Here is a 13569-nt window from a genome sequence, read left to right as displayed (position 1 = left end):
TTATGGATACGTGTGAGTTTCTATCTCTGGTCTTGATCATAACCAGTATCTTTATCTCAGACCCAGATGCATTGAATTATAATAAGTATACTTGTATTCATAGGCATATATTCATAAACTTGTCACATGGATGGAGATTGGCATTGAGCAGTGTTTTGCTAAGTTGTCTGTCGCCATAAAACTGCACCGATTTACACTATATTTATTTACACCTGGCTAGAACTTCAAAATGAAGAGGTAAAGGCAGTGTTAACCTTTTCCAAAGTGTGAAACCCAGGGTTAAAATAATGTTAACCCAGCATTAAACACAGCGCTAACCTCTGTCTAAATATGGTGTAAAACATGGTTTAACCCAGGGTTAAAAGTGACCTAATCACTAGGTTAAAATAATGTTAAACCAGGTTTAAACCTAATGTTAACCTCAGTCTAAATATAGTGTAAAACATGGTTTAACCCAGGTTTAAAAAATATTAAAATAATATTAACCTAGGGTTAAACGCAGTGCTATCAACTGTCTAAATGCAAAGGTGAGATATTGTTTACCAAACATTTTAACCTATAGTTCAAAGTGACCTTAAAACATAATTATATGTAACACAAAATAATGTAACACAGGGTTAAATGCAGTGCTATCTTCTGTCTAAATACAAGTGTAAAACAATTAACACAGGGTTAATTTAGCCCATGGTTAAAAGAGATTAAGATATTGTTAACATAGGGTTAAACGCAGTGCTATCCTGTTTATAAATACAAGTGTGAAACATTGTTTAACCCAGGGTTAAAAGAGATTCAGATATTGTTAACATAGGGTTAAACGCAGTGCTATCCTGTTTATAAATACAAGTGTGAAACATTGTTTAACCCAGGGTTAAAAGAGATTAAGATATTTTTAACATAGGGGTAAACGCAGCGCTATCCTGTTTATAAATACAAGTGTGAAACATTGTTTAACCCAGGGTTAAAAGAGATTAAGATATTGTTAACATAGGGTTAAACGCAGTGCTATCCTGTTTATAAATACAAGTGTGAAACATTGTTTAACCCAGGGTTAAAAGAGATTAAGATATTGTTAACATAGGGATAAACACAGCGCTATCCTGTTTATAAAAAACAAGTGTGAAACATTGTTTAACCCAGGGTTAAAAGAGATTCAGATATTGTTAGCATAGGGTTAAACGCAGCGCTATCCTGTTTATAAATACAAATGTGAAACATTGTTTAACGCAGGGTTAAAAGAGATTCAGATATTGTTAACATAGGGTTAAACGCAGTGCTATCCTGTTTATAAATACAAGTGTGAAACATTGTTTAACCCAGGGTTAAAAGAGATTCAGATATTGTTAACATAGGGTTAAACGCAGTGCTATCCTGTTTATAAATACAAGTGTGAAACATTGTTTAACCCAGGGTTAAAAGAAATTAAGATATTTTTAACATAGGGATAAACGCAGCGCTATCCTGTTTATAAATACAAGTGTGAAACATTGTTTAACCCAGGGTTAAAAGAGATTCAGATATTGTTAGCATAGGGATAAACGCAGCGCTATCCTGTTTATAAATACAAGTGTGAAACATTGTTTAACCCAGGGTTAAAAGAGATTCAGATATTGTTAACATAGGGTTAAACGCAGTGCTATCCTGTTTATAAATACAAGTGTGAAACATTGTTTAACCCAGGGTTAAAAGAGATTCAGATATTGTTAACATAGGGTTAAACGCAGCGCTATCCTGTTTATAAATACAAGTGTGAAACATTGTTTAACCCAGGGTTAAAAGAGATTCAGATATTGTTAGCATAGGGTTAAATGCAGTGCTATCCTGTTTATAAATACAAGTGTGGAACATTGCTTAACCCAGGGTTAAAAGCGGCCTCGTCACAGGGTTAAAACAATGTTTACTCAGGGTTAAACAGCCTGACCCCCCCATCACCCCCTGTAATCCGTGAACCTGGTCAAACATCTGGGCGCTTTGCTCTCCTCATACTCTTATTTTCATTTTAAAACCGTCCCTCTGTTTCAACACAGCGATCAAATGCACGTCGACACAAAAGCGTCTGTATGTGAGCGCGAGGTGTGACTCCGCTGGCATCTGAACCGCGGGCCCCAGTGGAGGACGGAGCAGATTGAGTTTCAATGGATGCCCAGATTTGAGCTTCCTCAAATGGAGGGCTTCCTGGATCATTTCAGAAGAGCCTTTTAGAAGTCTGAGCCTCTCGCTCTGGAGGAAATCCCTGTTTATAGTGGCTCATGTCGAGATTCTGCTTTGAGCGTGTTTGTTGCTGGCGGTTATTGCCAGTAAGATAAACAGATCTAGAAAAAAATAAACTGGACTCAAACCAAAAGACCATGACCGTTTGATGAAGATGGGCCTAAAATATCTGTGGCCGGTTGTAACCCCTTTAAAAAGTTAGTTCACCCAAAAATGTAACTTCTGTGATTAATTCCTCCTGTGGTTGGCCAGCCGTCAGACCTCCGCTCATCTTCACACACAGATGAAGATATTAGTGTTGAAATCCGATGGCTCAGAAAGGCCTTCATTGACACCAATGTCATTTCCTCTCTCAAGACCCATAAAGGCACTAAAGACGTCGTTACAAAGCCCATCTCACTACAGCGGCTCTACAATCATTGATGAAGAGGCCAGAAGAGAGTTAGTGCGCAAAAACACTAAATAACGACTTATATAGTGATGGCCGATTTCAGAACAAAGCTTCGAACCGTTATGAGTCAGTGAATCGATTCATGATTCGAACCGTTATGAGTCAGTGAATCGATTCATGATTCGAACCGTTATGAGTCAGTGAATCGATTCATGATTCGAACCGTTATGAGTCAGTGAATCGATTCATGATTCGGATCGTGAGTCAAACTGCTGAAATCACGAGACTTTGGCGATCCGAATCATGAATCGATTCACTGACTCATAACGGTTCGAAGCTTTGTTCTGAAATCGGCCATCACTATATAAGTCGTTATTTAGTGTTTTTGCGCACTAACTCTATTCTGGCCTCTTCATCAATGATTGTAGAGCCGCTGTAGTGAGATGGGCTTTGTAACGACGTCTTTAGTGCCTTTATGGGTCTTGAGAGAGGAAATGACATTGGTGTCAATCAGGGCCGGCTCTAGCTCTTTGGTTGCCCTAGGCGAGATGGAGTTTTGCGCCCCCCACACCTCCCCACCCCACTCCACTCACTTTTATCGTCTCTAATTCAGCACATGTCTGTTTTCCTAGGCCTACCCCTAACCGAGAAGCACTTATTATTAAACACGTTCGAAACTTTATTTCCACTTTTCAAACATTTTCTCACTTTTTATTAAAAATATATGCCTTTCCAATTTGATATGTGATGGGAAAAGGGAATAGAGCGAGTGTGGCAAAAGGCAGGATCGAACCACTGATCGAGCTACATCAAATCTTGATGCCGTGCGTCTAACCACTACACCACAGCCTCTGTAAAAAATTAGGTGAACACAGCATATTTGTGTTTAATGTAAATAATATGGCATCTATCATTAGGCTGCTCCAGTAAAAAAAAAAAAAAACCGAGAGGCCGTATTTATTTCCTTCCGACGCCCACGTAGAGAGCGTTTGTACTTTTCATAAATAACATGCATACGTTATCCATATTTATAACGAACTGGACTTTTGATATTTAAATGACATCCATGTAGGTTATTGTAGATTATTGTCAATGAAGTTATGTTTGCAATACGTATAGTAATTATGTAGAAAACTAGCAAGTGATAGCTTAGTGACAATATTAATAATATTTATAAAATAAATATTAGTTGATAAGATTGATACTAAGTAATTTTATTTTGTTTGACAACTTATTGGCTGAGATAAGAAGACTAACCTCTATACTGGGCTTTCTTTCGATTTTCTTCCTTTCTTTTTTTCTCTTTTTCCGTCCCTGTGCATCCGCGGGGTTTAGACGCCTCATTTTTGATGAACGCGCAAGATGAGCACTTGCCTGACCTAACGCCTGAACTAATAATCAATAATCACCATCAATTCAATCTAATAATCAGGTTGATAAGTAATAAAACGTGTGGCTGAGGGGGCGCCCTATGATGATCATGTTTAATGAACATTATGTTGTATTTCGCTTGTTCCGATTCTATGCTTAATGGGAAGTAATGGGCGGCACTAGAGCGCGCGCGCCCCTAACACAATTGTCGCCCTAGGCAACCGCCTAGCTCGCCTATAGCAAACGCCGGCCCTGGTGTCAATGAAGGCCTTTCTGAGCCATCGGATTTCAACACTAATATCTTCATCTGTGTGTGAAGATGAGCAGAGGTCTGACGGCTGGCCAACCACAGGAGGAATTAATGACAGAAGTTACATTTCTGGGGGAACTAACGCTTTAAGTACAGAAAACCCTTTTCGATAATGTGATTATAATAATTGTGTTTTTAAGTTTGTTGATGAATGATTGAGACAGAGTTCCAGCCCTGTGTGTCACAGACGACGAGCGACTGTTTACAGTGACATTTTACACAGTCGAATGAGTCGGGCTTCGCACAAAAGGGGTCTTAAATCGTTTCCCCTATTCAATGGGGCTAAAATATCATTGGATTTGACGGGACGTAAAGGGCCGTCAGAATATGTGTCGAGTCAGCGGCCGTCCCGAGGAAAAACGTTAAAGCTGGACTGTGTTTGTGTACTGTAGACCTGCCACCGCAGTCAAGTCAACTTTATTTATATCGCGCTTTTATAATGCCGAATGTGTCAGAGCAGCTTCAGTGTCAAACAGGACAATACTGCAGCAGAATTAGATTTGGCTGTACAGTCGTTCTGGAGTAAACAGGGATGCTATCAGCTTATTTTAATTTATCATAGAGAGACAATGTCCCCAACTGAGCGAGCCAAGCCAAAGACGACTAAAGGAACCAAAACTCCATCAGGGCATGATGGAGAAAAATAAACCTTTGGAGAAACCAGACTCAGTTCTCCTCTGGCCTATTAACACACCGTGGAGGATTATTATTCTGGACATCTTACAGCTCAGAAATCATATTAGAGCAGAATATTCGAGAGTTCAGGGTATCACGCAAGAATCAACATTACTGTTCGACTGTACTACGTGTTCGAGTCATGAAGAGTTTCTAGCTTTAATCTGATCTATGATGAGTTCATTACTCATTAATGTTTCATTAGCAGCCCTGATCAATGTGATTTAGAGTTCAGGACAACATTTCACACATATTTAGACAGGAGATTGCACTGTGGTTAACCTTAGGTTAACATTATTTCAATATTTTTAAACCTGGGTTAAACAACATTTCACACATATTTAGACAGGGGATAGCACTGTGTTTAACCTTAGGTTAACATTATTTTGAATACTTTTTAACCTGGGTTAAACAACATTTCACACATTTTTAGACAGGGGATAGCACTACGTTTAACCCTAGGTTAACATTATTTTAATATTTTTTAAACCTGGGTTAAACATTTCACACATATTTAGACAGGGAATTGCACTGCATTTAATAATAATAATAATAATGATAGATTTTATTTATAATGCACTTTTCATTCCGAAGAATCTCAAAGTGCAACAAAGGGGGGGGGGGGGGGGGATAACAACAAAAAATGAATAACAAGTAAAAATATAGAATACTACAAACAATCAACCAACACAGAAAACAGAACAGAAACAGAGCTGATGGTGAACAGAAACAGAGCTGATGGTGAACAGAAACAGAGCTGATGGTGGACAGAAAACAGAGCTGATGGTGAACAGAAAACAGAGCTGATGGTGAACAGAAACAGAGCTGATGGTGGACAGAAACAGAGCTGATGGTGGACAGAAACAGAGCTGATGGTGGACAGAAACAGAGCTGATGGTGAACAGAAACAGAGCTGATGGTGAACAGAAACAGAGCTGATGGTGGACAGAAACAGAGCTGATGGTGAACAGAAACAGAGCTGATGGTGAACAGAAACAGAGCTGATGGTGAACAGAAACAGAGCTGATGGTGAACAGAAACAGATGGTGAACAGAAACAGAGCTGATGGTGGACAGAAACAGAGCTGATGGTGAACAGAAACAGAGCTGATGGTGAACAGAAACAGATGGTGAACAGAAACAGAGCTGATGGTGAACAGAAACAGAGCTGATGGTGAACAGAAACAGAGCTGATGGTGAACAGAAACAGATGGTGAACAGAAACAGAGCTGATGGTGAACAGAAACAGATGGTGAACAGAAACAGAGCTGATGGTGGACAGAAACAGAGCTGATGGTGAACAGAAACAGAGCTGATGGTGAACAGAAACAGAGCTGATGGTGAACAGAAACAGAGCTGATGGTGAACAGAAACAGAGCTGATGGTGAACAGAAACAGAGCTGATGGTGAACAGAAACAGAGCTGATGGTGAACAGAAACAGAGCTGATGGTGAACAGAAACAGAGCTGATGGTGAACAGAAACAGAGCTGATGGTGAACAGAAACAGAGCTGATGGTGAACAGAAACAGATGGTGAACAGAAACAGAGCTGATGGTGGACAGAAACAGAGCTGATGGTGAACAGAAACAGAGCTGATGGTGAACAGAAACAGAGCTGATGGTGAACAGAAACAGAGCTGATGGTGGACAGAAACAGAGCTGATGGTGAACAGAAACAGAGCTGATGGTGAACAGAAACAGAGCTGATGGTGGACAGAAACAGAGCTGATGGTGAACAGAAACAGAGCTGATGGTGAACAGAAACAGAGCTGATGGTGGACAGAAACAGAGCTGATGGTGAACAGAAACAGAGCTGATGGTGGACAGAAACAGAGCTGATGGTGAACAGAAACAGAGCTGATGGTGGACAGAAACAGAGCTGATGGTGAACAGAAACAGAGCTGATGGTGGACAGAAACAGAGCTGATGGTGAACAGAAACAGAGCTGATGGTGAACAGAAAACAGCTGATGGTGGAAGTCTCTGTTAGCTCCGCAGCACACTGTGGTCCACTCCATGTTTCAGATTTCTCCCAGCGGCAGTGTCCCGATGACATCGCCGAGGCACGACAGCTGAAGACCAGATGATGGGTCTTCTTCATGATGATTCAAACGATGGGGATCGCTGCAGCACCATGCAAGAGGCAGAACATTCCTCCGGGCACTTCTGTGGACACACCGGGGCCGGCGCAGATGTCGCTCCACGGTCGCAATGCAGGACGGAACAAGCGGCGCAGCCGAGAAGCGGAACATCCCAACATCATGCCGGACGCCGACGACGAGAGCCCGGATGACGCTAGCCCGGTGCAAACTTCAGCCACCATGCAGCTTAAGCCCAAGGGAGACCACCAGTGAGCACCCGCGGCGAGAAACATCAAATGTCCTCCAAACCAGAACCAACCGCAGCAATTCAAACGTAAACATTAGAGAAGCGGTGGAAAACGGCGAAACGACGAACAACGTCCTCTCAGTGGCTGCCAGCAATCAGCAACAGCCCCAATTGTAGCTCTGACTGTTAGACTAGTCACAAACATAAGGAAATAAAATAAAATGTAAATCTAATAGTACATTAACATGATTTGTTGTGGGTGGAGAAGCGGCGAACAGACAACGCCAGCGTCCTCTCCCCCGCGTTGCCTCAACCCTAGGTTTAACCCTAGGTTAACATTATTTTAGCCTGTGATGCAGCCACTTTTAACCTTGGGTTAACAATGTTTCACACATATATTCAGACAGAGGTTAGTACTGCATTTAACCCTGGGTTAACATTATTTTAGCCCTTGATGCTGGTACTTTTAACCTAAGGTTAAAAGTTACCTCATCACTGGGTTGAAACAATGTTAAAACAGGTTTAAACCTAGTGTTAACCTCTGTCTAAATACAAATGTATTACATTTTTTAACCCAATGTGATTTTAAATAGTGTTATACCAGGGTTAAAAGTGACCGCATCAAAGGTTTCAAATAATGTTATCTCTGGGTTAAACACAGTACTAACCTCTATCTGAATATATGTGTGAAATGTTTAACCCAGGGTTTAAAAAGTGACCTCATCACAGGTTAAAATTACGTTAACCCAGGTTTAAACAGTACTAACCTCTGTCTGAATATATGTGTGAAACATTGTGAACCCAAGGTTAACACTATTTTAACCCTGTGCTGATGTCACTTTAACCCTGGGTTAAACAATGTTTTACACTTGTTTTTAGGGAGAGGTTAGCACTGGGTTTAACCCCAAGTTTACATTTTTAACCCTGGAATAATCGCTTTGGGTTAAATAATTTATTACATTTGTATTTAGACAGAGGTGAACACTAGGTTTAAATCTGGTTTAACATTGTTTTAACCCAGTGATGAGGTGACTTTTAATCCTAGGTTAACTCTATTTTAACCCTGTGTTCAGCTTGTGAGGTATGAACCTGCAACCTTTCAGTAATCAGCTCAGACATGAAGACGTTTAATATTGTGGGCGGGTCTTGGTTTGTTTCTTGTGATTTGATTGGCTACTGCATGTGGGTGAAACATGTTATGATGTTTTTTTATTAAGTCAAGGGTCACTGGTACGGAACGAGTTTATTAAATATTTAACTCCCCAAGTCATGAGACTTTTAATGTTAAGAAACTAACAGTCTGCGAGCTAATAAGACACAATAAAATGAATTCCCCCCTGGCCAATTAACAGAAAAAGTTGTTTCCGCTCTTTCCAGTGTCTAATTTTAAATAATTGTGTTTAATAAAATATATAAATACAATATTTTATTTATTGGCGAGATTTTTTCTATATTTCTATATTTTCTTTAAATAATTCTCTCTCTCTTTTGTTATATATATATATATATAATATAAATATCAAGCCTGTCAGTCAATCAGATTCGAGAACCAGAATGGCCTATATAGTTCTTTTCTTTTTCTCAAATCTGATTGGTTTAGAGCCTTTTCCAGCGGTACAGGATCACTCCGCTTGCGACTGTCATGGCGATCGCGCAAACCCACCACACGGTTTAAAAATACTATTGTTGTCACGAAATTTAGTTTTAACAGTTTTTAAACAGTCTAACAGTTTTTAGGCGAAAATGTAGTTATTTAGATCTTAAATATGTGACTCATATAAACACAGCGCCTGTTCAGACGAGCTCCAGGCCGTCAGCGGCCGTTCTGCGCTCATGTGCCCGCTGAGAGTCGCTTCATTTCGGGCAGTCCTTCAGGAAACAGCCGCTGGCTCGCACTGTATGTATGTCGATCGTGGTTAAACATGAGATATAACTAATTTGGGGTAAATCAAACGGGCAATCTGTGGTCTTATTAATCTATTAGAGTAGAACTATTTGGGTTAAGGGGAAAATTAAGTTTGATAACTTTATTTAGGCTCTTCTGAAATACTGTAGGGCCTATGGTGCTGCTTTTGTACGTTTGTTTTTTCCAATTGTCTTTTTTAATGACTTTTGTTCTTCATTTAAATATTGTTTAATAAATATTATTTGATATAAATATCCCGTAATGAGACCGTGTCCGTTAGTGATTGCAATAGTCGACGTCTGTGACACATTATTACACCATTAGATGGATTGACTTGTAAACAAAGTTGGCTGTGGCGGAAGGAAGTAGACCTGCAAGAAAGAGTGTTTTAACATTCCGTTGTTGTTTCTGATTTATTGATACACGATGTATAAACGCAATATCACCCTTTAATTATTAAATTAACACTTATGATTAAATGTGTGTTGATGATCAGATCCTCATCTGAGAATGATTAGTGAAGGATCATGTGATACTGAAGACTGGAGTGATGATGATAAATTCAGCTTTGATCACTGGAATAAATTACACTTAACTATATATTCACATAGAAAACAGTTATTATTTTAAGTGTAAAAATATTTCACAACATTAGTTTTTTGCTGTATTTTGGATCAAATAAATGCAGCCTTGGTGAGCAGAAGAGACTTCTTCAAAATAGTACAGTTTATATATTAATATGTTCAGCTGTAAAGCAGCTCTAATAACAACAATAGTGTCATTATTCAGCTCAATTCAGTTCAATAAGTGTTGATGTTGCAAAATTTATTCATTTTTAAAGCAAATTCAATTCAACTGTAAAGCATCTCTACAGAAGAAATATAGTTTGACTTTTAAGCATAAATAAACCTAGTATTTTTTTACCCTTATTAAGTTGCATTAAATATAGTCAGCATCAGGGACGTCGTTAAGCCGATTTTACGGGGGCTGAAGCTACCCTAAAATGTTCCTAAGCCCCCTAAATGATAATGAACAACAATAACATTTTGATTTATCAATAACGTATCCTCATTCATATCTAGACACAACAAATGATATATATCCAGCTACCAGAAATAGCTGAAAAATCGGAAGTTGGACAAAAGTACAAAGAGTCGTTATGCTATTAATATGATGCACCGCACCATCTCCTTGCAACTGTGGCAGCTTTCAGAGCGTTAATTGCAGACCGGAGTGCTGCTGCAAGTGACGGCCATTTCACACATTCTCCGTTTGCCGTGCGTATGCGGTGTGTATTTTTTCCCGTACCCATTGTCAACGGATGACAGCGGACGCGGTCCAGCGAACCGTTCCAAAAGCGGTGTGTAAAGAGCAGTGCGACGATCGCTTTCGCACCAGACGCATATGATGTGAATATAGTCTGTAATTCTATTCTGTTTCAAAGTCAGGAGGCCTTTTGCCTTGGGTAAATCAAGGAAAACATCACCATACCTGGCATTTAGCTAAATAAGAAGACATAATGGATAGCACTCGTCCTCCTTTCTTTTTGGAGGTGGAAAAACAAAGTTCTTTATGACCAGCTGGATTTCTTAAAACAAAACGAATTTTCTTATCTCTTTACGAAATAACATTTTTTGTCTATTGTAATGTGTGATTTTTAACATTGACCTATAACATATGTTAAATGTTATGCCACTTGCGTTGTGTGAATGACTTAATATATAAATCTAAAGGCTATATAAATAGAAAGGAATTGGAGTAAAGGGATTGAATAAAACGTTGTTTATATTATAATAGTGCTTTTAAACATGCCATCAATGAAAGAGTGTATACAAGAGAATTGCAATGATGGAAGCCATGTTCAATAGCCTAACAACTCTTACATTTAAAATAAAAAATAGTACATAAATGCTGTGTTTGTGGTATACAGCCGCGGATCAGTTGCGCGCTGCAGATATGAAAGCACATCAGCGCACTTCTGCATCGGCAACTTTAGTTTGGTCTGAGCTCGTTATGCACCCTCCCGCCCACACACACCGATACACACGCTAATGGTGAAAGGAAGAGTGTCGTGAATCGTGTGATACAGTCAAATTGTAAGTTGTTTTTAATTACCTGCTTACCTTTAGCTACGTTTTCTTGAGGTAAAGCAGGGGTTTTCAAAACCATTCCTGGAGCCTCCCCAGCACTGCACATTTTGGATATCTCCCTTATTGGACACACCCAGCTCAGCTCATGGAGTACTAAACTAATCAGCTGATGAGTTAATACTCCTGCGTTAAATAAGACACTAATAAGGGAGACATCCAAAATGTGCAGTGCTGGGGAGGCTCCAGGAATGATTTGAAAACCCCTGAGGTAAAGAAAAGAGGATATTTTGGTTTGCTATGGAAAACTGTAGTCTAGCTCGAGTGAACAGGCAAATTACAAATAGCCTACCCTGGGGCTAAGTCTGTCTTCCAATCATAGTGACGTCCCTGGTCAGCATGCTATTGGCCACTTGTTCCTGTTAGTTAACACTGGTTGTGCACTACTGAGGGCACTAGTGGTGTGTGTTAGCGATCCGACCTGCTTTTATCTGGACTCTTGAAGCTAATACGCCGCAGAATAAATCAGAACCAGATGCCCGTTAGACCCGCTGTATCGCGCCCAAACTTTAACGAATCACGACGCTGTACGCATAAAAGTGTCCTGCGTTATTATGAGGCATCGTGAGACGGGCTTTCATCTGCCCGCAGAAGTTAAAGGGATAGTTCACCCAAAAATGAAAATGATCATGATTTACTCACCCTCATGTTGTTCTAAACCTGTATGAGTTTGTTTCTTTCTGCTGAACACAAAAGAAGATATTTAGAAGAATGTTTGAAGCCAAGCAGAGAGAGACCATTCACTACCATAGTATTTGTTCTCCTACTGTGAATGGTTGCTCTCTCTGCTTGGTTCACAAACATTCTTCAAACAAAATCCAAATCCTTTTTTCTTTTTTATTAGGAGTGCAAAACTTACAACAGGGTAAGCACAGAACACAACAACACCACAAAAATAATAAATAATAACTAAAACGGCAGTAATACTAACAGCAATAAAACAAAAAATAAGCAGAACTGACAAATAATAGTAGTAATAGTGGAAGTATTTAAATAGTAATAACATATATAATAATAATGATCATTTGTAATTATTGCCAATATTTATATATAATAATAATAATACTAAAAATGGTGATCAGTTGTGCTTATTGCAATAGTAATACAAATAATAGATAACATTAATAATAATGATAATAATAACAGTAGTGGTACTCATTAGGGCTGCACGATTAATCGAAATCGAACCACAATCGCGATTTGGCGTGTGTGCGATTATGAAAGCTCGAAGGCTGCGATTTAAATTAAATAAATAAATGCCCAGTGTGTTAGCGAAGAGCGGCTCTGTGATCAACGCTGCTCCGTCTGAAAGACTGCGAGTTTGAGTCGCTTATAACGTGCGTTTGAAAAAGCAACACGAGACAAACATCTTCACAAACTACTGAAGCGTTCATAAACCTGTTCAACAAAAGACAACGTTTAATAACACGTTTACCTCACTTCATATCGTCAGTCGAGTGTGTGTGAGCTGATGTGGCTTCTCATCAGAGTGAGGCAGACGAGGCGTTATTTTATAGCAGTCTATCTCAATCAGCACTGCATTATAATACACTTTATTATTATGAAAATACCCTTGACGGCTTGAAGAACTCAAATACACCATATTTTGCTGCAGTCGTGTTTATTGTCGTCATGTTTAATCAAAGCGTCTCTATCTTCTGTTTACAGCGTTAGCTTCACATCAGGGGTTTCCTGAAAACTAACGTCATTACTTCTCTGAGGCGAATGTGGCGGTTTCCGCTCGAGGGCGCCCTCTGGCTTTCAGTATGAATTAAAAACTTTAGGTAATAAATAATAAGAAAATAATACTTAATACATTTTTAAACTTAAAAAATTATAAATTTATTGGACAATCCATGTTTTTCTTCAGTGTACAGGAGTTTTTCCCCCACAGTGGATGCACAAGAGGTTCATATTTCATATTAAAGGCAAAGACTTTAAGAAATGATATCACAGATAAACAAACACAGATTTTTATAATAATATTTTTATTTTATAATATTTTTCTTACAATAACTCTTTATGCTGCGTTCACACCGCACGCGAATGACGCAAATAAATCGCGCTATTCGCGTGAACATTTTGAATTCATTTGCGCGTGAAATTCACTACACAACAGAACACGAATTCACGTCATGGGGGGGGGGTTCTGCCAGGCAGCGGCAGAAGGTCTAGCCGAGTTAAGGCTGCTCTCACCGGGGTTGATGAGCGCTGAGCTCCGCTGATCGCCTGGGT

General features: G+C 39.3%; 1 protein-coding gene across 2 annotated transcripts in view; it reads left to right on the top strand.

Annotated features, from left to right (window-relative positions):
• LOC137090872 (cysteine-rich motor neuron 1 protein-like) overlaps positions 1 to 13569 on the top strand; it is a 114317-nt gene that overhangs the window by 71203 nt on the left and 29545 nt on the right. For both annotated transcript variants that reach the window (XM_067454852.1, XM_067454851.1), the window contains exon 8: positions 1 to 12. This exon is cut by the window's left edge and continues 142 nt beyond it. In XM_067454852.1, coding sequence (XP_067310953.1) covers positions 1 to 12 — 12 coding nt within the window. The remainder of the gene's footprint in view (positions 13 to 13569) is intronic.

Source organism: Pseudorasbora parva, chromosome 10, assembly GCF_024679245.1.
Source record: "Pseudorasbora parva isolate DD20220531a chromosome 10, ASM2467924v1, whole genome shotgun sequence".
NCBI classification, from domain to species: domain Eukaryota; kingdom Metazoa; phylum Chordata; class Actinopteri; order Cypriniformes; family Gobionidae; genus Pseudorasbora; species Pseudorasbora parva.
Note: the sequence above shows the minus strand (reverse complement) of the source record. Positions and strands in the feature narration are given on the sequence as shown.